This window comes from Hemitrygon akajei, chromosome 17 (assembly GCF_048418815.1).
Source record: "Hemitrygon akajei chromosome 17, sHemAka1.3, whole genome shotgun sequence".
NCBI classification, from domain to species: Eukaryota; Metazoa; Chordata; class Chondrichthyes; order Myliobatiformes; family Dasyatidae; genus Hemitrygon; species Hemitrygon akajei.
The window spans coordinates 36,791,107-36,815,737 of record NC_133140.1 but is presented as its reverse complement, the minus strand read 5'-3'; the positions used below and the strand labels follow the sequence as shown (position 1 = coordinate 36,815,737).

Here is a 24,631-nt window from a genome sequence, read left to right as displayed (position 1 = left end):
ATTCTATGTAAGCACCACTTAGTGTAAAAAAAAACCTTACTCTGACATTCCCCCTATCCAATTACCTCAAGGTTACACCTCCTTGTATTAGCCAATTACACTCTGGCTATCCAATCTACCTATGCTCTTATCATCCTGTACACCTCCATCAAGTCACCTTACATCCTCCTCTCCAAAAAGCCTTAGTTAGTTCAACGTATCCTCATCAGCCAGGCTCTCTAATCTGGATGGCTTCCTGGTAAATTGCCTCTGCACCCTCTCTAAAGCTTCCACATCCTTCCTATAATGAGTTGACCAGAATTAAACACCATAATCCAAGAACAGCGTCTTTGTCTCCGAAATTCCATCCTGTACCCTTATCTCTTGCTTGCTTAAGTGACCTGGTAGAATTAAAGGACCACAAACTCCAGGGCTGTTTGAAACAGGGGTGCTTCTTTTCCATGTGTTTATGAATTAAATCAATTCAATGTAGAAATAAATACAGCTTTATCACAAAGCTTTGGGGTAATTTTGATATCATCCTACAAAGACTGCTAACATGAGGCTTTAAATTGATACTACACTTCTCAGAGGGCAAATGTGAAGCAAGTTGGTAAAAATAAGTTACCAGGTCAATTACACTTGATCTGAATTTGGATGTATTTAAGCCGGTTTTAATTCAGTATCAGTCCCTGGTATTGTGTTCTGATCAGAATATTCACTGTATCAAAATTACAGGGAAGCATGTGCAGATTTTAATTGTACATTATTAAATCTGGATCCAGCTGTCGATAAAATATAGTGCAGATCACCCAGCATTTCTCTCCGTAGATCCCAGATACATCAGGAAGGACATGAGCAGTAATGGCTACCTGAACATGCCCCTCCAAAATCCTGATGTGGAAATAAGTTACAGGTGTTGCATTATCACTGCATCTAAATCCTGGAACCCCTCCTGTACCAGCTCTTGTGGAAGCATCCTCTCCAAACATATGACAATGTTTCAAGCTCGCCACTCCCTCTCAAAGGTTTTAGCATCAGGCACTAAATGTTGGTCTTACTCATGATGCTTAGATTCCAAAAATAAATAAAGAAAATGAATATGAAAATTAACAAATGTAATGTCTTTTCTATAGAGTCTCTCTCTACTTCGTAGGAAGACGATACACGCTAATAGAAACAGGCCAACTACACTTTTGAAAAGTAAGTCATAATGATAATATTTGTTGAAAAATAGAGATTTGATGATATTTTTCATTTCCTAGTGAGAAATTAGTCACTGTTTGCAATACAGTTCAAGGAGAACTCTTTGGTGTAAACTCTGAGCCCAATCCTTCCTCATGGTTGAAGTCTGTAATTGAATTGTGCTGTTTACAACTTTGCTGCCATAGGTGACCTTCTATTTACACAGATGCCACCATCTCTGTAGTATGGCCCTTCTTTACCTCCTTCACCTTGTGCTGTTGAAACCCTTGTCCAAATTTGTAAATAATTTACAAAAGCCTTAGGACAACCACAAAGGGCAGTTCAGTGGTACTGACATTAACTGGGACACAATCCATGTGAATGGTATAGAGGGCACAGGGTTCCAAATCTGCAGTCAGGAAATCTATTTTTGCCAGTATTACACAAGCCCAACAAGATGGAGAGTCGGACCATGTACAAAGTTTGTAGTTCAAGGTTTACCTGCAGTGAATGGCACTGAATAAGTGGAGGAGGAATCAGTGGGAGAACATTTAAACGTGATTCTGAGCAAAATTTAGTTAGGCTTAACTTTGTTATGGAAAAGGACAAAGATAAATTGATGTAAAGATTCTAAGTAGTAGTGAGACCAATTTGACCAAGCTGAGAATTAATTTAGCAATAATTAAGTGGAAACATATACCTCATATACCTCAATGTAAATTGGTCTCAGAAAGCACTTAAGAAAAAGTTTTAATGTAAACAAACTCCTACAATAATAAGGGAGAGAACATCAAATCTTACAGCCCCACATAAATAAGTGGATAGAAATTAGGAGAAGGGAGAATAGTGGGAAAAAAGTGCAGCTTGTGAAAATCAGAAGCTGCAGATGTTGTAAACCTGAAGTAAAGGAGAAATGTTGGAAACTCTCAGCAGGCCAGGCAGCGAAATAGTTAGTGTTTCAGGTCAAACGCCTTGGCAATTCTGCTGAAATAATTCTCTCTTCATAGATTCTGCCTGCTTTTTGAGTGTTTCCATTATTTTCTGTTATAAAAAAAGAAGCGTGCATCAAATACCATGAACTTTAGTGCTGCACAAACTCTAGAAATGCATCAGAGGTGAAAAAAGAAACTAGGAAAGCAAAGGGTGTGATGAAAAAAATTTGTCAAGTGGTATATTCAGTAGCAAAGAAAACCAGAAGCATATGAAAATCAAGAGGAGGGTTTGTTAAAGGTCAAGAAGTTGACCGATCTGTTGAGGCAGAGGAAGTGGTTAAAATCTTTGACTACAAACCTCCTCAGATAACAAGGCCGAATTATGGACACGACATGTGAACAGGCATTTGGGAGACCGAGACCGGTGGAAAGGATGGAGACAGATTTACTGACTAATGCAGGCATATCCTGCCAGATAAATATCTGCATGCCTTCTCTTTGCCCCTCACCACTACACACCCCTACTCCCCCACCCAAGCCGTAACAACTGGGGGAGCTGGGCTGAGCTGAGCAAAGCCCAGAGCAATGAGCAGGCTCGATCATTTATTCAGTGGGTCAGTGAGAATGGCCAGCGGCTGCTCCTTCTGCACTCGTGTACGCTGAGGAAAAGACTCATTGCCTTCACACAGTGACTGTCTTCACAAAAGAGAGGAAGGAGACAAATTTTGAAAGTAGCCAGAGGAGATTTGTGAAGTTGCAGTAAGAGTCTCCATAATTTGTACCCTTGCTTCTTATAACAGCTTGAAATAAATTTCATTTAAGGTCTGGTAAGTTATCCATTTTTATTCCCTTAACATTTATGTTTTTATTATTTTTATTCCATGCAATATTACATCCTGATTCACTTCAATGGTGCAGAGAGTTGAAGGGCTACTAATGCTGTAGAGTTGTAGGCTGTAGGCTGAAATGATAAACCAAGAAACTACGGGTCAATTAAACTTTGATCAGGAGAAAATGATAGGAATCTGCTCTGAGGGATCAAAAAGGAAGAGCATATCTGACCAACCCAATTGATTTACCTCCTCAAAAAGTGCTCTAGGAACGTACATTAGCGCAGTGCCTTTGTGCACAGTTTTTTCCACACAGCTTTTGACAAGACGTCATGAGATAGACTGGCCAATGTAGGAAAGGCCCATGGGATCTACAGGAGAGTTGCAAGTTAAATCCACAAATGGCAGAGTGGCTGGAAACATAGGTGGATGGTTGGTAGATGTTTTGCCTTTTGAAGATTTTCACCAATGATATTCCCCAAGGTTCAAAATACTGTTTCTAGATCTTTGCAATGTGTAATAAATAGCATAATATTGAGTGATGTGGGGGAAATGAGGAAAGTTGGTGGTCATCCATAGCTCCTTATAGGTTGCAGGACATGTCAATAAAGTGCTTTCCTCCATTAGTCACTTTAGATTTAATATAACAAACAACATTATTGACTGAAAAATGCTCTAGTATTCTATGTAATTCTCATTATCAGTGATTCTAAAGGAGGCGCTTAATACCAGTAATGGCAATTTTACCAATAAGGAAAGTTTGGATAAGTTGGGCTTGTTTTCTTTTAAACAGGAAATTGAGACAAGACTTAACTAAGATACTTAAAACTATGAGGAACCTAGATGGAGTAAAAAGGAAGGACCAATTCCTTCTAGCAGAGAGGGGGGGAAATCAAAAAGCGCAGATTTAAAGTCATTGGTAGAAGTGAGATCAGGAAACGAAATATCATCTCGAGAGTGGTAGAGGTCTGGAACTCGTTGGAGGTGCAAGCAGAAATCTTCAGCACGTTTAAAGTAGTCGGATGTGGATTTGAAGAGCTATGAGCCACAGGGCGACAGACCTGCTGCTGGGTAACGTTATCAACCAATGAGTCAAATTGTCCTCTTGGCTGTTGCACGTTTTCTCTGGGGCCGTTATCCTGGGAGGAAGATTTGCTAGAGCTGCTTGGCAGGGAAGCGAGTCCCTGAGCAGAAAAGAAGCAGAATTTGAGAAATTTGGTCCACTTAACTGTGGTCAGCGAATGCAACTTTCGTCGTCAGGACACCCAGGAGCATGACAAACAGAGAGAGAGAAGTCCAGTGGTTTAAACTGCATTTATTTCAATGCAAGTGCTTAACAGGCAAGGTGAACAACCACAGATTAGCTCAGGGAACTGGGATGTTATAGCCATAACAGAAACCTTCCTGAGAGAAGGGTTGGACTCACAATTCAGTATACTGGGGTAGTGATACTATAGGTGTTACAGAGGGGCAGGTAAGAGGAGGGGAATGGGGTTGCCTTTTTGATGAGGGAGAACAGAGCAACAGTCCTTGGAAAGAGTATTCCTGGGTCCAGTCCAGTTATATGGATAGAACTTAGAAACAAGAAGTAAATGAACTGTATTATAGGACACCTCTCCCACCCCCACCCCAAAGTCAGTGGGAATTGGAAGAGCAGATATGTAGGGGTATTGCAGATAGCTGAAAGACCAATGGTATTTATGAGAGATATTAACTTTATTAATATTAACTGGGTCACTCATAATGCAAGGGGTTTGAACTAGGTGGAATTTATTAAATATATCCAAGAAAATTTCCTTAATCAATATTATAGAGGTCCTACTAGACAGGGTGCAACACTGGACCTTCTCTGAGGGAATAAGACCATAAGGTATAGGAGCAGAATTCGACCATTTGGCTCATCGAGTCTGCTCCACCATTCAATCATGGCTGATCCCTTTTCCCCGTCCTTAACCCCACTCCGTAACTTTTGATGCCACGTGCAATCAAGCACGAGGTAGAGCAAGTGACTGAGGTGTTAGTGGGGAAAGACTTCTGACTGTGGCCATTGGTTTTATAGTAGATATAGAGGAAGATGGAAATGGTCCATAAGTTAAGGTCTTCAATTGGAGCAGGGCCAAGTTTGGAGGTACTAGGAAGGAACTTGAAAAGGTTGATTGGGTGAGACTGTTTGCAGGCAAGTTGGAATGCTTTTAAGAGTGAGATATCAGGAGTTCAGGGGCAACAGATTCCCTTTACGGTGAAGGGAAAGGCTGGAAAGTTCAGGGAATTTCAGTTGACAAAAATATTGAGACCCTGGTCAGGAAAATGGAGGCTTTCATTCAGCAGTCATGATCAAGCAAACTCCTCAAAGTCTAAGAAGCAGAGGAGTACTTGCCCTTGGGAAATCAAGAGGGCAAGATGGATCTGGCAGGAAAAGTTGAGGACACTCCCAAGAGATCCTCCAGGTATATTAAAATGTGGGTAGAGAGAGAATAGGTTCCCTTAAGGATTGGCTTGGGTGTCTCTGTGTGGCACCCAGAGATGGGTGATATTTTTCAGGCAAATGAGTTGCAACGTCTTGGACCATATGCAAATTACCAAGGAGGAGGGCTCCTGGTCTTAAGGTAAATAAATCCCTAAAGCCTCATCAAGTACATGCCCAGACCTTGCGGGAAAACAACGGAAGAAACAGAGAGAGGTATTTGCATCACCATTAGCCGTAGGTGAGGCTCTGATTCTAGAGGCAGGCAAATGTTATACTTTTACTTAAGATGGGCAGCCAAGATAAACCATCATTCACTAAGATTGAGTTTAGTGTTGCTTGACATGCCACATATTGATTTAAGAAAAAGGTTTTCCTGACCGCATTTCAAGAAGCCTACACCATCCAAAGCCATCTCCTACCCTGGTTACCATGAGGGTGGCTGGATGGAACACGCAATTACAAATGGCACCATGGGGACCCCGGCCCAAAGAAAGTGAGCATCTGGAGAAGGGAAGATGATTAAAACAGGACAAAGAGCTACTTGTTCACCACTGAAGTAATTATTTTCTCTTCCTCAGGCATCTCAGACATAGAGGTAGAGAGGCTGGCGGAAGAAGAACCTGCTGCAACCCCGACAGAGCTACTGACAGTCGGTGTGTATTCTGCCAAGTCACGCCCAGCCTCCACAGAAACAAGTGCTGTAAACAGCACCAGTACTGAGAATGCTTTCACAGACAGCCTGGCCGATCTGCCAACACAGGGGATGAGACTGCAGCACCGCACCCGGGAGAGACCGAGACCAAACCGCACCAGGAAGCTGCCTCCTTCCAAGCCTTCAGTAAGTACCCAGAGACCAATTAACAACATAGCAAAAGGTTATTCAACCAATCCACTAAACTTCTTGCCAGTAATTTATTTATACCTGATCTCCTCTAACAGAAAGAACTCAATGGCTGCCAGTAAATTCCTGCCTCTTCCTCTTGCTCCTCTCCTATTGTAAAATGAGGCGTGCATTCAGAACCCTGTCATGACAAAGGATGAGGCTGCAGCACTCATACTGTTTCCTAATCTTAGGATAAACTTGCGTCTCCATTCGCCACAGCAGACAGGATTTCCGAGCAGCCAACCATTTCAATTCCACTTCCTATTCCCCTACTGATATGTCTGCCGACAGCCCCCCCATCCCCCCCCACAATGAGGCCAAGCGTAGGCTGGAGGAGCAACACTTCATATTCTATCTGAGTAGTTTCCAACCTGATGGCATGAATGTCGATTTCTCAAATTTTCAGTAACACTCCCCTCAGTTCCACCACCACCCCACTTCTGCTTTCATTCATTCTAGTGGCTTTCTTACCTTACCTCTTCTCTTCCCCTCCCTCACTCTCATGAGCTGTCCGTCTCTCTGTGGTTCCCCACTTCCCTCCCTTTATTCCATGATCCATTGTCCTCTCCTATCAGATTCCTCCTTGTTCAGCCCTTTATCTCTTCCATCTATCACCTCCCAGCTTCCTATCATTCCTCTCCCCCCCCCCCACCCACCCTCTTCACTCTCACCAGGCCTAACCTTTCACCTCCTTCATGTTCTGGCTTCTGCTCCCTTCCGTTCCGGTCTTGGTGAAGTCTCTTGGCCTGAAACATCAACAGTTTATTTCCCTTCGGAGATGCTGCCCGACCTGCTGAGTTTCCGCTGCACTTAGTGAGAATTGAGTAAGATCTCCAGCACCTACAGAATTTCTTGTGTCTCGTTGAAGACTACGGAGCTTACCAAAGGAGAGTTCTCAGTGATTTTCTGGATTTTCCAAATAATTCTGGGATAATCCTTTAACGTGTGCTGTCCACTGACAGGAGAGCACAAAGGAACGTTGTGTGTGAGTGTGAGTAGTTCCTGCTGCTTCTCCCCTTGAAAAAGGTCATGAAATGTCATTGCAAAATCACCACAGCAGTCACAAACTGCCAGGAACCAGCAAACTGCTGTGCTTAAACCACGTATTTTAGTGTCCGCTGGATATATTTAAATTTTCCCGCAGGCATTCACTGAAGTAAATGAAGAAGACCTCAAATTATAGAGTATTTGGCTAATTGTGATGAGTGCAGTGGGGGAAAAATTAAAATCCAATAGGTACTGATTTTGTCTCACTAATAACTGAGCTGATAAATATTTGTTGTATTTCATCATGGTCGATATAAGTATTCTCGTGCGCAGTCTTAGTTTAACAAATTGCTATCCTGATACACTGTGCAATCACAAGATTAGGAATTAATTCTTTCTGCTAATTTGATAAAATGCCTTTAATAATAGAATAGTCCAGTTGCCAGAAAAGTATTAGATTTAATGATAAATAGAGTTTTGAATCGGATCATGAACCAGTGGTAGTCTTGGTGGCATTTTCTTAAAATAATATCTACACTTTTAACAGCAGAGTACTGTTATATTAGATGGTGTTGGGTGCTGAAAACTAAGAAATTATTTCTTTTTTTGCAATATCCCTGGAATAATTTGAGTTCCCAGACACATAGCAGAGAGGAAAACATTGCTTTTTTTGCATTCCTTTCTTCATTGGAGGGAACTTGGTTGTTTAGCGTGGTAAAGGAAAGTCAGAACAATGGGTCGAAAAGCTGTCCCTTGGGTGTCATAATGTCAAAAGTAATATCATCAATACTGTTTCCCTTCCAGACCATAATACCAGAGTCTGTCTGGGTCTGGAACACACGGAGTTTCCAGCCAGAGCAGAGCAAACCAGGGCATGTTTTCTTGTTCTAGTCTCTCGCCATGACAGAGTCTGCACTAAGTGTTTGTCTCAACATCAGGACACTAATGTATACATGGCAGAGGAAAAGTGAAACTTGCAGCAATAGAAATAGGCAAACAAGAGAGAATCTGCAGATGCTGGAAATCCAAGCAACACACACAAAATGCAGGAGGAACTCAGCAGGCCAGGCAGCATCTGTGGAAAAAAGTACAGTCAACGTTTCGGGCAGAGACCCTTCGGCAAGACTGGGCACGAGCTTTAGTGTCTGAGTTTTGTAGAGAAGATCTTGACAATACTACTACTACTACGTCGACTCAGGCCTAGGGGGCCGGCGTCAGGCACGATGACAGACTCTCCATTCCTCCCTCTCCCTCATCAGTGTGTTCAGTTCATCTACATTAGCCACGCCGCTATCTTCTAGGAGCGTGTTGACCATAGTCTTGGGAGGGCACCCAGGGTTCATCCTCCCACGCTTGGGCTCCCATGTGATGACTAGGCTGGCAGGTAGCTCAGGGTGGCGTAGACAGTGCCCCACTAGTTGCAGTCTTCTCAATTTTAGTAGTGAGCATCAGTAGGTCATCATAGAGCTCGACATCCATCATGTGCTGTTGCCAACTCACGTTAAGAGCCATCCAGAGCTTTCGGACAATACAGAGAGGTAAATTTTTGATTATTTAGACATCCCCCACCATAAAAAAACCCCCTACCCTCAACAATCAGAGAGTGAGGGTGGTGATATTATTCTAGGTGTCTCTGCTGTTTCTTCTCCTTCCCCTCCCCCAAAAGCTTGAGGGGTAAGAGGTAGGTGATGGCTTTCAGATGAAAGGGCCACAGAGAAAGGAAGCATGGTGGAGAGTGGGGTATCAAATATTTTCCGAAAACACATCACCAACAACTTCATATCAACATCAGTTTCTAATTCAGCCTCAAAGTTTGTAGGTTGTCCTGCCAAGAGAGATTAAATAGTTTGGGCCTACATTGGGAGAAGGTTTTGTGTTGGTGCACGTGGGACACAGTGAGTAACTGCAAGTTAAGACGTGGGTCATTTAAAACTGAGGAATACAGAAATTTCTTCTCACAGAGGATGCTGAATCTCTGGAATCTTCTGCTCTGGCTAGTGGTGGAAACTCAGTCATTAGAGCCAAGGTAGATAAATATTTGATGGATCGAAGAAGAGAGTGGATGGAAGGTCAGCATAGGTCAGCCATGATCACATGATACAGTGGGACAGGTTTGTAGAATCTGATGACCACTTCTATTTTCCTGTGTCATTGGGTATAGCTGTAGATTTCACATCCATTCCTCATGGGTACATGAGAAGATCACAATACTGAACCAAGGCAAGAAATATTTCACATACAGTCCATCTCCTGATGTTGTGGATCAAGGAGACGTGTCCAGCTATCTTCTAAACAGGCTGAAAACCATGTTCGTATTGCTTGATTTTACCTCCCACATCTCACATTCCAGACTTTAAAGTTTAAAATGGGATTGTTAGCTTAATACTGACAGAACAAAAATTTATCTACTTCCATGGTTCCATTATGGAGTTGCCTTTGATTCATTTTTTCCCAATCATTCCCAACACTTGAAAAAAAGGCCATCATATTGGACTGAGGGGTATGGACCTTTACTAATAACCTCAACGTTAACTGTGTGTGCTGCATACTACATTAACTCTTATCATAAGTCGTTCCACAGTCCTTTAATTGTAATAGGAGTTTATCAATCAGATTTAAAATTGGCTCTTTCTGAGGTAGGGCTTCGAGAACGATGCTGGGTTGTGCGCTCAATGAGTCCTGTTTGTACACGGCACAGGTGAAATCTGTAGACCAGGAAAAGGGAGAGAACGCAACCAAGCTGGATGATGGACTGGAAGAATTCTTCAGGAATAAGACAGTATGCGAGGAAACCAGGTACTGTGTGTGCTGAACCTTTGGGTAATTTGACATGCAGCTGAATGACAAGTTTTCTGACTTGCAGTATGTAAATGGTGGCCAAGCTCGCTATCCAGTTTCTGCCTTGCACTGGTGTTCACGCTTATGACACAGCTGGCCAGCTACTGCTCATTGCTGCGGTCCCAGTGCAAGAAGGCTGCAGAGAAGTGGTTGAGCTTTCTCTCAATGGCTGACAATTACCTGGCACGTGTGCTGCAAATGTTCCTTGCTCAATGTCTGCCCAGTCCTCATCCAATCTGGTTTCTGCTGCTCCACCTTGTAAACAAGGTAATTCACTGGTAAACAAAGTGGGACAGTGGAAACCGATTGGATGAAGATGAACCAATTAGGAGGAACAGATGATGGTGGTATAAATACCACTGGACTAGATGTGCTCAGGCATCATCCCTGATGAAGGTGGCAGAGTTTGTCATCAAATCGTCAGTCTGAGACCGATACCTGTACCCGGCTAGAAGTCCGTGAAGAGTTTATTCGTCAAAAATGCTGGGAAAGCACCAGATCCACATCTCTACTTGTCCTTCTGCTATATTGTCACCCATTGCTCCACTTATCAATGATCCTCCTTTCGACTCTTTCTAAAACTGGGAATCCTTAAAGCATAGTGTTAAAATTTATCGTAGTGCCCTATCTGGGGCCTAACAAAAGACTTATAAAGATTAAACATAAATCCTGAAATCAAAACAAAATAATTCAAATGATACTTTCATGAAATGAAAATATAAACTCCAAGTAATATTCAGATAGTCGGCCAGCATCTCTGGAAAGAATTAAGGTTTTAGATCGATTTCAAGCAGCTGAAGGCAGGAAAGGGTGGGAGGTGAAAGAAGGACGAGAAGGGAAGCCTGTGGTGAGGTGGAAAATGACACAAATCAAATGTAGAAAGTAAAAGGGCAAGTAAACAAAAGATGGGCCTGGAAAATGTGTAAATGGATATAGCACCATCCAACATAACTTCGTTATCATTAAAAGGAAGTGTAGCCAATGGTTATGATCTTGAATTATTTAACTTGATGTTGAGTTTGGAAGTACTGAAAGGTGAGGCCTGGTCTTCCCATGGGGTTAGCTTATTTATTTATCGAGATACAGCATGGAATAGACCCACTTCACACAGCAATCCCCCGATTTAATACTAGCCTAATCACAGGACAATTTACAAAGACCAGTTAACCTACCAACCGGTACGTCTTTGAACTGTGGGAGGAAACCAGAGCACCCAGAGGAAACCCACGTGGTCACAGGGAGAAAGGCAGAGACTCTTACAGCGGGATTGAACCCGGGTCGCCAGCACTGTAAAGCATTGTGCAAACCATTACGCCACCGTGTGCCCACCACTACGCCACCGTGCGCCCCTTTGTAGGAAGAATGTAGGGGAGTGTAAGTTAATGGGACGAAGACCATGCCTTCAGGTTCTTGAACTACATTTCTTTTCTGTCCCCTCAACTATGTATAATTTTCTGTGTAATGTACGTATAATTTATGCTAAGTTAAGTTTATGTCAATTTATGTTGGTAGCATACTGTGTTGCCTCTGCGGAAGGCTGATTTTTATGACATTTCTACCCTGAGTATCCACACCCAGAACAATAACGAGGCTCTGAATGGTACACGTGTACTCACCAGGGATGTTCAAGCAAGCCACTATTTTGGAGTTGCTCTCTTTGATATATTATATTATGAACTGTGAATACAATACTTTTTTCTGCAGGTTTTGTTTGGCACAAAATGGACGCTGCTGCTCCTGCACCTGAAAAAAAGGGCTGTAGGCTTTAGGAGGGGAAGAGAAGAGAGTTGTGAATCTGATACAGAGATTGATTAATACTGCAGGATCTGGTGATCTTTCGATCCACAGGTTCTTTTAGGAGTCCAAGAGTGAGTGAAAGCCTGTTACTTCACCATTGTTTATTGAGAGTTTAAACTAAGAAGCAGACACAGAGCATGTGAAACTAAAGGAAAGAACCTCAGGAAAAGACAAAGAAAGAACTAAGAACAAAGGCAAGATGGTGATTTTTGCAGAGACTGGTACTTCCATAACAAGCTAAGGCCACATTCCTGACATGAGCAAAGGGCCAATTAAAGATACACAGACAAAGCATATTTAACATTTAGCCAATAGAAAATGAAAAGGTGATAACCATTAAGTACTGTTATCACTTTGCCACCAGTACGTGGATTCTAACAAACACCACGTATTGTGAAAAATACGAGTTAAAATGTGAGTGAAACTACAATTTCAGTCTTGCTAAATATTTAAAGCCTTATTAAAACATTATAAAAACCAATTCCAATAATGCTAATATCTGCCTCAAGAATGCAGACTCTGCAACAGAATGTAAACACTAACAGCAAAGGTTTTCTATGTTTCTATATAACTAGTCTGTTTACTTGCCTGAGGCCAAGGACAGATAACCAATAAACATATAATGGAAAAACCCAATATAACCATATTAGTTTTCTATGAACAGAGCCTAAACTTTATTGTTTCCTTCTAATCTTGTCTCTACCAGAAGCAAAAATGTCCTGGCCCATTTATCATAGACTTCTGTCACTTCAAAGGTTCAGAGGCTCATTTAGTATCGAAGTATACAACTTTGAAATTCTTCCCCAGGTAGCCATGAAAGCAAGATTAGAAAAGAAAGGCAGCACGATCATCGACCCCCAAATCCCCCTCCCTGCAAAAAAATGAACAAAAACAGAACAGACACATCAACCCCCAAATCCCCCTCCTCCCACTCAAAAAGAACAAAACGGAACAGGCACATCGACCCACAAATCCCCTTCCTCATACAAACAAAAACAAAAAACAATGGAGCGAAAAATACAGAATATAAAAAACTATAAGACTGAAAAAAAGAGTTTATAGTCCAAGTCCACATCCAAAATACAGAAACCTGGGTAACATTCTCCGGGCACAGCGGCAGGCTCTCCTCTCTCTGGTAGCACAGCAGAGCCATCCTCAGTGATCAAAGGACACTCACATCGACACTTTAACTGATGAACAATTGGCAAAATGGAGGCAAACATTGTCCCGCAGCCTGCCCACTACGAGGTTCACGCACTCGGCCTCTGTCTCCCAGAATCCTCTTGGAGACTGCAGAGCACTGAAGCACCCAACCATCTCCAAACTTCCGCATCTGTCTGGAAGTTTCAACCTCCCTCGTCACTATAATCAGCGAACAATCACTTCCAGACAAGCTTGGACTTGCTTGCTCACAAAGCAAAAAACCTGTAAGAACCTAATTAAAGAAAAAATAAAAGACCAACAACCAATGGGCAAGAAAGAAGAAAAAATAAATCATGCAAACAATTGAAGCGAACAACAGCATTAAATTGAGGCTTCAGATTCGAAACCCGGGGTAGGCCCAAGGCCTCACTTATCAGTTCACCATTTTAATGGGCATGGCACACAGCAGCTGAGGCAGTCTTCATCACCTCAGTGCTGTAGAGATGACCATCGCGGAGAATGAAAGAAATCGGCACTTGTCTGGACTGACACCCTGTCTTAAATGGCAGGTGCTTTAGGAGCACTAATGTGCAGAGACCTTTGTGGGCAAGTCTAATAGATTCTTCTAAGTGGCTACACGGGTGGATATGGAATGAAAATGCCATTTGGTAAACTTCCTTTCATAGACTGAGTTTGGATGTCTTGTTGCAAACACACAAAACTTTGGTTAGACTGCGCAGAGTATTGTGTACAGGTCCGGTTACCACACTTCGCTTTAATGCTTCTCCTCATGTTAATGTCAGAGTAAATTTCACCACAATGTTTTACAATATATTTCATTGGCGTAGACCTCTCTCGTTTTCCAACAAACACAATCCTCAGACTGTGTTAGTTGTGAGCCAAATGACACATTTCACAGTATGTTTTGTGTTACATGTGACAAATAAACTCTTATTTTATCTTATTTTAATCTTAATCTTCTCCTGACCATCTTGTCAATCTGCCTTTGTCCTTCTAACTGATTACTATACTCCTCCAGGTTGTCTACTACTCTGCATAGTTGCGTCCCTAAATACTGGGTATTGAAACATCGCGTAACACTGCGCAACACTGACCCCTGGTGGACACCATTATCAAATCAAGTGTCAAGCCCTGCTTGTTAACCCAGATCCCTACAGCCTTGGCCAACTGATCCCTCAAGCTTCAATAATGCAGACCATTCTATTACACACCACTTTATTAAATGTCTTTGCAACATCAGGTTGCATGTCAATTACACTACCATCTTTAGCTCTGTTATCTCATCAAGCAACTTGGTTTTGACAGACTGTAAAGCAGTGGTTTCCAAACTGCCCCCAAGACCACATCACCAATCTCCTCAACTTCCCTTTCCAGCCATTACATAAAAAACTATAATAATTTTGATTTACAGTGAAAGAAAATAGGAACTGCAAATCCAAAGCTGTGACAAATAATTGCAAAAATTATTCAAATCTACAAAAAATAATTTCTTTATCTAATTACCATAAACATTTTCATAAACAATTTTGGGACACACATCAGTAGTCCAACTTTTCACTACTTTTTCACCTTTCAATGAGGTGGATGGGCTTGTGCAGTGATACCGTCTTCTCAACACCAGGCTGAATGTCACTCAGGAACCTCAGACCCCCACGTTCAGTAATTTCCAGTCTGTTTCAGGCCTTTGAAAGAAATTGGGTGACTGCATTGAAACCGTGCTCCACTATATATGATGTTGGAAAGACAATGAAGAACAACTTGACCTCTTACCTCAGTAGCGTTCATAGATTTCCTTCTGCAACCAAAAGTCTTGAGATGATTGTTTTGAACCTTGGCTTCAGCTCAGTTATTTTGTAATGAGGAATTAACAGGATGGATGGAGGCAGAACTGATCTTGCTACAAGTGCACAGGAATGGATTTATTTCCCAATCTGGAATTTGGAACGAGAGAAGATCCTGAAATCTCTCTGACTTATCTTTATGCAGCTCACCCACAGTATACTTGAAGATCAGCATCTGGTATTCATTCTTTCTCTTCCAACTCAGAGAGGCTCAGAAATTGGAGAAAGTCACAGTGCCAATGTTGCACTTAAATAGGGTAAACTTGGACAGGAACGTGGAGATGACTGATTTGATTTGGATAAGATGCACATCACTTCATTACAAGTGCAGTGGATAGAGGGGAACAGATGAACATTATTTACTTGGATTTCCAGAAGGCTTTTGATAAGGTTTCACATAAAAGACTTTAAGATAAGGATGCATAGAGTTGGGGGTGATGTATGAGCTTGGATAGAGGATTGGTTAACCACTAGAATGCAGAGAGTTGGGATACATGGTTGTACTCTGATTGGCAATCACTGGTGAGTGGTGTGCCGCAGGGGTCGGTGCTGGGCCCACAACTGCTCACAATATACATTAACTGGAAGAAGGGATCGAGTGTAGTGTATCTAAGTTTACTGATGACACTAAATTGAGTGGAAAAGCAAATTGTGCAGAGGATATGGAATGTTTGCAGAGAGTTATAGATAGGTTAAGTGAGTGGGCAAGGGGCTGACAGATGGAATACAATGTTGGTAAATGGGAGGTCATCAATTTTGGTAAGAAACATGGAAGATCAGATTATTATTTAAATGGTAAAAGACTAGCATGCTGCTGTGCAGAGGGACTTGGGAGTGTTTGTGCATGAATCGCAGAAGGTTGGTTTGCAGGTGCACAGGCTATCAAGAAGGCAAATGGAATGTTGGCCTTCATTGCTAAAGGGATTGAATTTAAGAGCAGGGAGGTTATGCTGCAACAGTATTGGGTACTGGTGAGGCTGCATCCAGAGTATTGTGTACAGTTCTGGCCTCCTTACTTGAAAAAGGATATACTGGCTTTGGAGGCAGTGCAGAAGAGGTTCACCAGGTTGATTCCAGAAATGAAAGTGTTAGAGTATGAGGAGAGACCGAGTTGCCTGGGACTGTACTCACTGGAATTCAGAAGGATGAGAGGAGATCTTATAGAAACATATAAAATTAAGAAAAGGATAGATAAAATAAGGGAAGAAAAGTTGTTTCTACTGGTAGGTAAGTGTAGAACTAGGGGACGTAGCCTCAAGATTCAGAGGAGTAAATTTAGCACAGAGATGAGGAGGAACTGCTTTTCCCAGAGCATGGTGAATTTGTGGAATTCTCTGCCCAAAGAAGCAGCATCAGTACTCCTACCTCAGTAAATATATTTAAGACAAGGCTGGATAGATTTTTACATAGTAGGGGAATTAAGGGTTATGGGGAAAAGGCAGGTGGGTGGAGATGAGTCCATGGCAGATCAGCCGTGATCTTATTGAATGGTGGAGCAGGTTCAGTGGGCCAGTCAGCCTACTCCTGCTCCTATTTCTTCTGTTCCAATGTTCTTAAGCATTAATTTCAATAAACTTTGTGAATAATTCTGACAAATAAGCAATGAAGTGTCTAATTGGTCTGCTTACTGAAAAAAGCATTCAAATCTTCAAAGAATTTTACCACAGTTTCAAAAGCGCATACAAGTGTCTCAGGCAGTTTCCTTTTGCGGGCCATCTGCCTTCTGCATGCAAGAGCAAGTGTTCAAACCGTTCATCATTCTCAGTACTAAGCTTGTGATTGAGGACACAACACTTGATTTTATTTACCACTGTGATAACAGTATTTACCGATTTGTAAAGCCAATCACTAAGATTTTTTGCACCAAGTTGTTATCTGTGAATTACACACTTAATGGTAAATGTTAGATACAGCCTCTTTCAAGAAAGTAATAACCTTACCATGGTGTCCTGTCATTGACGGTGCCCCCATCTGTTGCTTGAGCAAGAATGTTGGTGAGCAGGATGTCCTTCTCTTTGAAAAATTGCTCAATGACCTGAAATATTGACTCCTCTTTCATATCTGTTTCTAGTCCCCTTGCAAATAACAACTTTTGAACCATATTTTCATCTTTTATGAAGTGAACATAACCAAGGAGCGAAGACCCGTTCCCTGGCAAAGTTGACTCATCCAAGTGCAGACCAAATTGTGTTGTCGTAAGTATGTTGCTCAGTTCTCAGACATATCATCCATTCATCTTTGAATAGAGCTGTTGCTGCATGGAATCACTTTAATTATTTGGTCTGGTGACTTATGCATAACTGTACTTAGAATCTCCCTTACTGCTGGCAGAATCAGTTCGTCTCCAAATGTATGGTGCTTTCCAGATTTAGCAATGAGTGAGGTAATTTTAAATTATCCCCAGCAGTGAATTCTTCATGGAGTGCCACTTATGCTGATTTCCATAGACCCCCTAAACATAGCTGGCAGCCCCAACAGAATTTGCAGTTGTTGAAGTGTGTATCAATTATCAAGTAACAACAAAAGCCCACATTATTATTTCCTTTAATAAGTCAAAACAATTATCATATTTATAATAATATTTTTTGCAACATAATCAAATTTAGCTAAAGCGACTGAACATTCAAATATTGCGCTGCAGAAACAGACAGTGTTAATAATCACCAATACCTTAAGCCAGTGTAATGTAATTAGACAAGATTATGTCCATAAAATGTTATGTTGCAGTTTGCAACAAGTCATCTTCATGAATTCCTGTAATCTGCATTCAAGCAACTGCAATTCTTGCTATTCTCAATAGAGACGATAATACATTCAGGTATTTTCCATCATAGCCTGGATTGTTTGTACTATTTATGTCAGAAAATTGGACCATGCATATCAAACCGAATCTAGATCTGTTAAGAGAGCTATTACGAACTATAATTTCAAACGCTTAGTGTGAGGAGCCTCATCAGCTGATATATTGAACCTTGTGTTTATCTCACGGGCCAGTACCACTGTGATCTGACTTGTTTTCCTTGTCTGATGTGTACAGGAAATCCCAGCCTGCGAAGCAAGAGGAAACAAGCACCTCAACATCAATCCTTTCAAAAACTAAGAAGAGATGTACCAAATTCAGTGACCTGTTCGTCTTCAAGAAAGGAAAGATCAATAAAATGCAAAAGGCAGGGAGCGATCCAGAGGAAAACCAGCAGAAAAGCAAGAAGATTTCATCCTTGGATTTCCTGAAACTGCACTGTAAATCGGATGAGACACCTAGCCAGGCTAAACCACAGGAGGGCAGTGCTGAACAAAACGAGGAAGAGGATTTTCGCAGACGGGAACCATCATCACGAGGGGTCAAAGCGCACTCATTAATTCTGCTGCCTGGGAACAGCAGTAATTTATCAGTTCATCCTTTGGTATGTGGCAAGATGCAATTAAACCAGAGTTTTCACATTTTACTGCAGAGCAGACATCATATCGTATGCATGAGAGCACATTTTAAACACAAGTGCTGGAAATATGATTTTTTTTTTTTTTAATTGTCTAAGTCTAACGGAGGGTTTCCCTCCTTAAATCCTAATGAATACTTCCAGCATTTTCTGATGGTATTTTTTGTGCGGACAAGCCAAGGTAATCAATCATTGATTTTAATTTCTCTGTATTTTGACTTCAAATACTTGCATCCTTCGCTGGTTAATATGCTAGCCAACGTGGCTCAGTCCTAGCCTCTGTAGTTCAGCACAGTTAAGAAATGCTTTTGAAATTAGCATTCTGGTCCCTTGTATAGTGCACGCAATGCGTTCTCAGTAATGAAAACGCATTAATGTTCTCAGTAATGAAAACTCGGAGAATTGTGCATGAGGTTAGATATGCAAACAGGATAAAATTTGCAGATGCTGGAAATCCAAGGATCTCAGCAAGCCAGGGGCAGCATCTGTGGAGAAGAGTAAACAGTCGACGTTTTGGGCCGAGACCCTTCATCAGGGCTGGAAAGAATGTTGAGATGTCAGAGCAAGAAGGTGGGGAAAGGGGAGGAAGAAGTACAAGGTGGTAGGTAACAAGTGAAACTGGGAGAGGGTTAGGGATGAAGTAAAGAGCTGGAAAGCTGATAGGTGAAAGAGATAAAGGGCTGGAGAAGGGGAATCTGATAGAAGAGGGTAGAAGACCATGGAAGAAGAGGAAGGGGGTGGAGTACCAGAGGGAGGTGTTTGGTATGTAAGGAGATGAGGTAAGAGAGGAAAGTGGGAATGGTGAAGTTGGGGGGGGGGGGGTCAATTACCAGAAGTTGGAGAAATCGATGGTCATGCCATCAGGTTGGAGGCTACCCAGACAGGATACAAGGCATTGATCCTCCAACCTGAATGTGGCCTCATCACGTTACATGTGAGCTGCTTTGCTGATGGTAGTGCAATACAGGGAATCTAACATGGACCCCTGCCTTGCCTGTGTTCTGTTGTTCTGTGACCAGAGTAAACTTGCTCCACAGAGAGTGGTTTGCAAGGGCGAGGTCAAAAGCATGGGGCCAGGAACTGCATCCAGGCTAGCAAGGGTCTGACAGTACCTGCTCTGTGTGCAGTCGGACTGCCCAGGTCCTACAGGTGGGGTGAGAAACTGGTTTAAAGATCAGTTCTGGACAGCGTTGGCATCTAAAGCAGAGTGGTGGAAGAGTATTTTGGTGGATGAGTTAAGAATAAAGACTAGTTTCCTCAGATGAGGTGTGATGTCCCGTGGAGTAGATTGGAAATAGCTCCTAAAAAGGTGGCATTCAATGCATGAGTGTGGAGAGCATTGAACTTCATATTTTGCCCCTCCTCAATATTTAAAATCTTTCCAATGGTAAAGGCACGAAAAAGGAAGCTTCTGAGGGCTGAATGTTGTAGGAAGTGTAAGAGGAAAGCGGAAATGGAATTAAGGAAGTGAAGTCAGAGAAGGCAATGATATTTTATAAGTATGCAAATTGCAAGAGACCCAAGGAGATAGAAGGATCAATTTGAGATAGTAGGTTTGTGGAGAGAGAAGGTGTGGTTATGTTTCTTTATGAATACTTTGCATCTGTCCTCACAAAGGAAGGAAAATAATGTAAACACTCTTTTCAAGTGTTAGGTACAAAAAGAAACATGAACTATTGAGGGGTTTAGTGCATCTGAAATTGCCAGACCTGTGTAAAATGTATGGCTGACTATTAAAAGAAGCAAAAGAAAGATACCACGATGGACCAGACCATTTCCCTATTTCAAGTTTTAGGTCTAGCTTTGGGCCCCATGTTGCTTTGTTAATGTTGTGTTGTTTTGTAGGAAGAGAACCGCAGTCTGAGTAATTATGTGCTTATACAGTAAGCTTCTCTGGTTTATTTGGGGATCTTACCTCAATCTTAAATCTTACTGAGATTTTAATTACATTTTATTAGAACTATCCTGGTTAAAAGTAATGGTCATCCATTAGAAAGGTTTGCAAGAATAGTCAGCATGGATTTGTCACAGTGTTACGTACCCCGTAACTGGGTCACTTACCAGCAAAGATAGAGAGGTCCATTGAAGTCTGATGGTACTATTTTTTAAAAGTCTTTATTTATAAAGGGGCACAAAAATAAGATTAATACAAACATTCAGATAATATACGTCGTCAATACTCAATCTAAAAGCGCGGGTATAGTAATAATCATCAATAAGAAATAGCTCTATCGTTTGTCTAGGGGATACTGTATTGTCCGATGGAAAAATAAAAGTCACTGTCATTCAAGATGCAACTCTTTGGGTTTAAGAGAGACGGTTTTAAACTTGCCCGGGTCTTTTATGAGGCCAATCCGTTGAGTCGGGGGGAGTTGGTTCCCCGTTGTTAGTTCAAAGTCTTTTTCTGTGGTATCAGCCACCAGTTCCCAGGCAAGGGAACTGAACGCACGTGGCTTCCTTCAAATGGCTTCCCGCTATTCCGGGATCGCTAGCGTGTCTTCTGGTGCATCTGAGGGGCCGTTCCTACAGTCCCTCTTTTTATCCTGACTTGCAGGGTCGTAGATGTCAATCAGGTTGGGGGATGATGCAATCTCTCCCCTTCACCCAGCCCACTTTGCCCGAGGGCTCTCACGTAGCATAGGATCTCAATCTACAAATGTGTCTCTAAGAGACAATGGCCATGTCTCGTGACTTGACATCGCCGGGGAACGAGGCATTTTGCACATCTCTCTCTCATTTCCTGGGTCCCCTGACCCAACCCAATAGTGCTCTTGCAATTCGCACAAAGGAGGGGGGCTGCGGGCATAACAACAGGAAGGGGATATTTGCTGAGGATTGATGTATTTGAAGAGAAAACCAACAATGTAGATATGGGTAGTGCATGTGATACAGCCTGTTTAGATTTATAGCTAGACAATTGCTGATGGCTTCCACCATAGAAATATTTCAGGAGAAACAGGCAGGAAAATGGCAAATTGGATCTAAATCCAAAAAATTATGTGTTTTTGTTGTTAGCAAATAAGGCTACTAGAAAGGAGCTTAAGAAGGAAATTAGGAGAGCCAGAAGGGGCCATGAGAAGGCCTTGATGGGCAGAATTAAGGAAAACCCCAAGGCATTCTACAAGTATGCGAAGAGAAAGAGGATAAGACATAAAAGAATAGGACCTATGAAGTGTGACAGTGGGAAAGTGTGTATGGAACTGGAGGAAATAGCAGAGGTACTTAATGAATATCTTACTTCAGTATTCACTATGGAAAAGGATCTTACTGATTGCAGTGATGACTTGCAGCAGACTGAAAAGCTTGAGCATGTAGACATTAAGAAAGTGGATGTGTTGGAGCTTTTGGAGAGCATCAAGTTGGATAAGTCGTTGGGACCAGACGAGATGTACCCCAGGCTGCTGTGGGAGGCGAGGGAGGAGATTGCTGAGCCTCTGGCGATGATCTTTGCATCATCGATGTGGACAGGAGAGGTTCTGGAGGATTGGAGGGTTGCGGATGTCGTTCCTTTATTCAAGAAAGGGAGTAGAGATAGCCCAGGAAATTATAGACCAGTGAGTCTTCCCTCAGTGGTTGGTAATTTGATGGAGAAGATCCTGAGAGGCAGGATTTATGAACATTTGGAGAGGTATAATATGATTAGGAGTAGTCAGCATTACTTTGTCAAGGGCAGGTCGTGCCTTATGAGCCTGATTGAATTTTTTGAGGATGTGACTAAACACATTGAAGGAAGAGCAGTAGATGTAGTGTATATGGATTTCAGCAAGGCATTTGATAAGGTACCCAATGCAAGGCTTATTGAGAAAGTAAGGAGGCATGGGATCCAAGGGGACATTGCTTTGTGGATCCAGAACTGGCTTGCCCACAGGAGGCAAAGAGTGGATGTAGAGGGGTCATATTCTGCATTGAGGTCTGTCACCAGTGGAGTGCCTCAGGGATCTGTTCTGGGACCCTTGATCTTCATAATTTTTATAAATGACCTGGATGAGGAAGTGGAGGGATGGGTTAGTAAGTTTGCTGATGACACAAAGGTTGGAAGTGTTGTGGATAGCGTGGAGGGCTGTCATAGGTTACAGCAGTACATTGATGGGATGCAAAACTAGGCTGAGAAGTGGCAGATGAAGTTCAACCCAGATAAGTGTGAAGTAGTTCATTTTGGTAGGTCAAATATGATGGCAGAATATAGTATTAATGGTAAGACTCTTGGCAGTGTGGAGGATCAGAGGGATCTTGGGTTCCGAGTCCATAGGACGCTCAAAGCAGCTGCGCAGGTTGACTCTGTGGTTAAGAAGGTGTAGTGTATTGGCCTTCATCAATCGTGGAATTGAATTTAGGAGCCAAGAGGTTATGTTGCAGCTATTTAGGACCCTGGTCAGACCTCACTTGGGAGTACTGTGCTCAGTTCTGGTCGCCTCACTACAGGAAGGATGTGGAAGCCATAGAAAGGGTGCAGAGGAGATTTACAAGGATGTTGCCTGGATTGGGGAGCATGCCTTATGAGAAAAGGTTGAGTGAACTCGGCCTTTTCTCCTTGGAGCGAAGGAGGATGAGTGGTGACCTGATAGAGGTGTACAAGATGATGAAAGGCATTGATCATGTGGATAGTCAGAGGCTTTTTCCCAGGACTGAAATGGTTGCCACAAGAGGACACAGGTTTAAGGTGCTGGGGAGTAGGTACAGAGGAGATGTCAGGGGTAAGTTTTTTACTCAGAGAGTGGTGAGTGCGTGGAATGGGCTGCCAGCAACAGTGGTGGAGGCAGATACGATAGGGTCTTTTAAGAGGGTTTTAGATAGGTACATGGAGCTTAGTAAAATAGAGGACTATAGGTAAGCCTAGTAATTTCTAAGGTAGGGACATGTTCGGCATAACTTAGTGGGCCGAAGGGCCTGTGTTATGCTGTAGGTTTTCTATGTTTCTAAATTACTTGTAGTGTTAATCTGTAAAGCAGAGAGCTGAATCCTTTGATATAATATGTTTTTTGTTGTAGGATGATATAGATTGCAGTTAGGAAATTAGTAATAAGGGGAAAAGAAAGTGACTATCCGTAAGCATTTGACCTCTCACTTAACCATCCAAGAGCATTTCCTAACATACTGAGGCAAGGGGCCAGATGCACTGCCTGCCTGCCTGACCTTACCCTCAGTTTTATGTCAGTCCCTTCTCTACCTTTCGTACTCTGCCTTCTGTCCCTTTCCTTTCCAGTCCTGATGAAGGGTTTTGTCCCTAAATATTGATTGTTTATTCCGCTCCATAGACGCAGGCTGTCTTGCTTGGTTCCTCCAGCATTTTGTGTTTATAACATTGCCTGTCTTCAGTAAAAGGGTGATATTTTTGATGAACCAAAGTACAATTAGATTTAAATTTCACATGCTTTTAATTTAATGTATTATTTTATACAATCAGAACTATGTAGAAATGGTGGAAAAAGCTTTGATGGCATGATGTTATTGAGACATCAGAGCAGTCTGGGGGCAGGACCATAATCTCTATACCCCATGAGGTGGTCTCCATTTACAATAGGTTCTGGTTTTCCAGAGGATCATGGAGGCATCTCCAGCAAAACTTTAGAGTGCATGGCTGCAAAAGATAAGACTGTGTGCGGGTTAGAGCAGGGTGAACCTGAAATGCAGACTGGCTTCCCAGTAAGACAACCCAACGCTTTTGGGACGGACAACTAGGGGTCACAATAACAGCCAAGCATAAAGAAACATTCTCCATGTCATAATTCCCTGAAAGTAACAAATACAGGTAGATACAGTGGACTATAGAATATACTTGCTAGGCTGTGGTCACAAGAGAACAAGATTACCTTTCAAGCCAAGCTGGAAAGTGTCATAGGTATTTTAAGATGAGATCCTGGTCTAGTGGTTAACATTTTCTTTCTTTTTAAATCTTTTTATTAATTTTAAGAAACATAAGTGAAATATGAATACAAAACATTTGAGAGTACATAACTAATAGTTTAAATAGACAATCAGATATATAATAATCAATATATAAGGCCTCCCAAACTCATAGTATTAATGTAAAAGAATCAAAAAAGAGAAAAAAAAAACCCCAAAAAACTTTTAAAAACTTTTTAAAAAAACTAACCAACATGGGCCATTGCATAATGTTAAATACATACAGTAGTGCCGATAACTCCGAACCTCCATCCAAATAATTAAGGATAATAACAGTAAGGTTTAGGATCAGACCATTTAACTCATATGAAAATGTTGAATAAATGGTCTCCAAGTTTCCTCAAATTTAACTGAAGAATCAAAAACCACGCTTCTAATTTTTTCTAA

At 41.9% G+C, this 24,631-nt stretch overlaps 1 protein-coding gene across 2 annotated transcripts in view; it reads left to right on the top strand.

The window, feature by feature from the left end:
* carmil2 (capping protein regulator and myosin 1 linker 2) overlaps positions 1–24,631 on the top strand; it is a 151,205-nt gene that overhangs the window by 112,590 nt on the left and 13,984 nt on the right. For both annotated transcript variants that reach the window (XM_073069923.1, XM_073069924.1), the window contains 5 exons: positions 1,116–1,182; positions 5,972–6,231; positions 9,962–10,059; positions 17,024–17,098; positions 17,941–18,307. In XM_073069923.1, the coding sequence (XP_072926024.1) occupies positions 1,116–1,182; positions 5,972–6,231; positions 9,962–10,059; positions 17,024–17,098; positions 17,941–18,307 (867 nt within the window). The remainder of the gene's footprint in view (positions 1–1,115; positions 1,183–5,971; positions 6,232–9,961; positions 10,060–17,023; positions 17,099–17,940; positions 18,308–24,631) is intronic.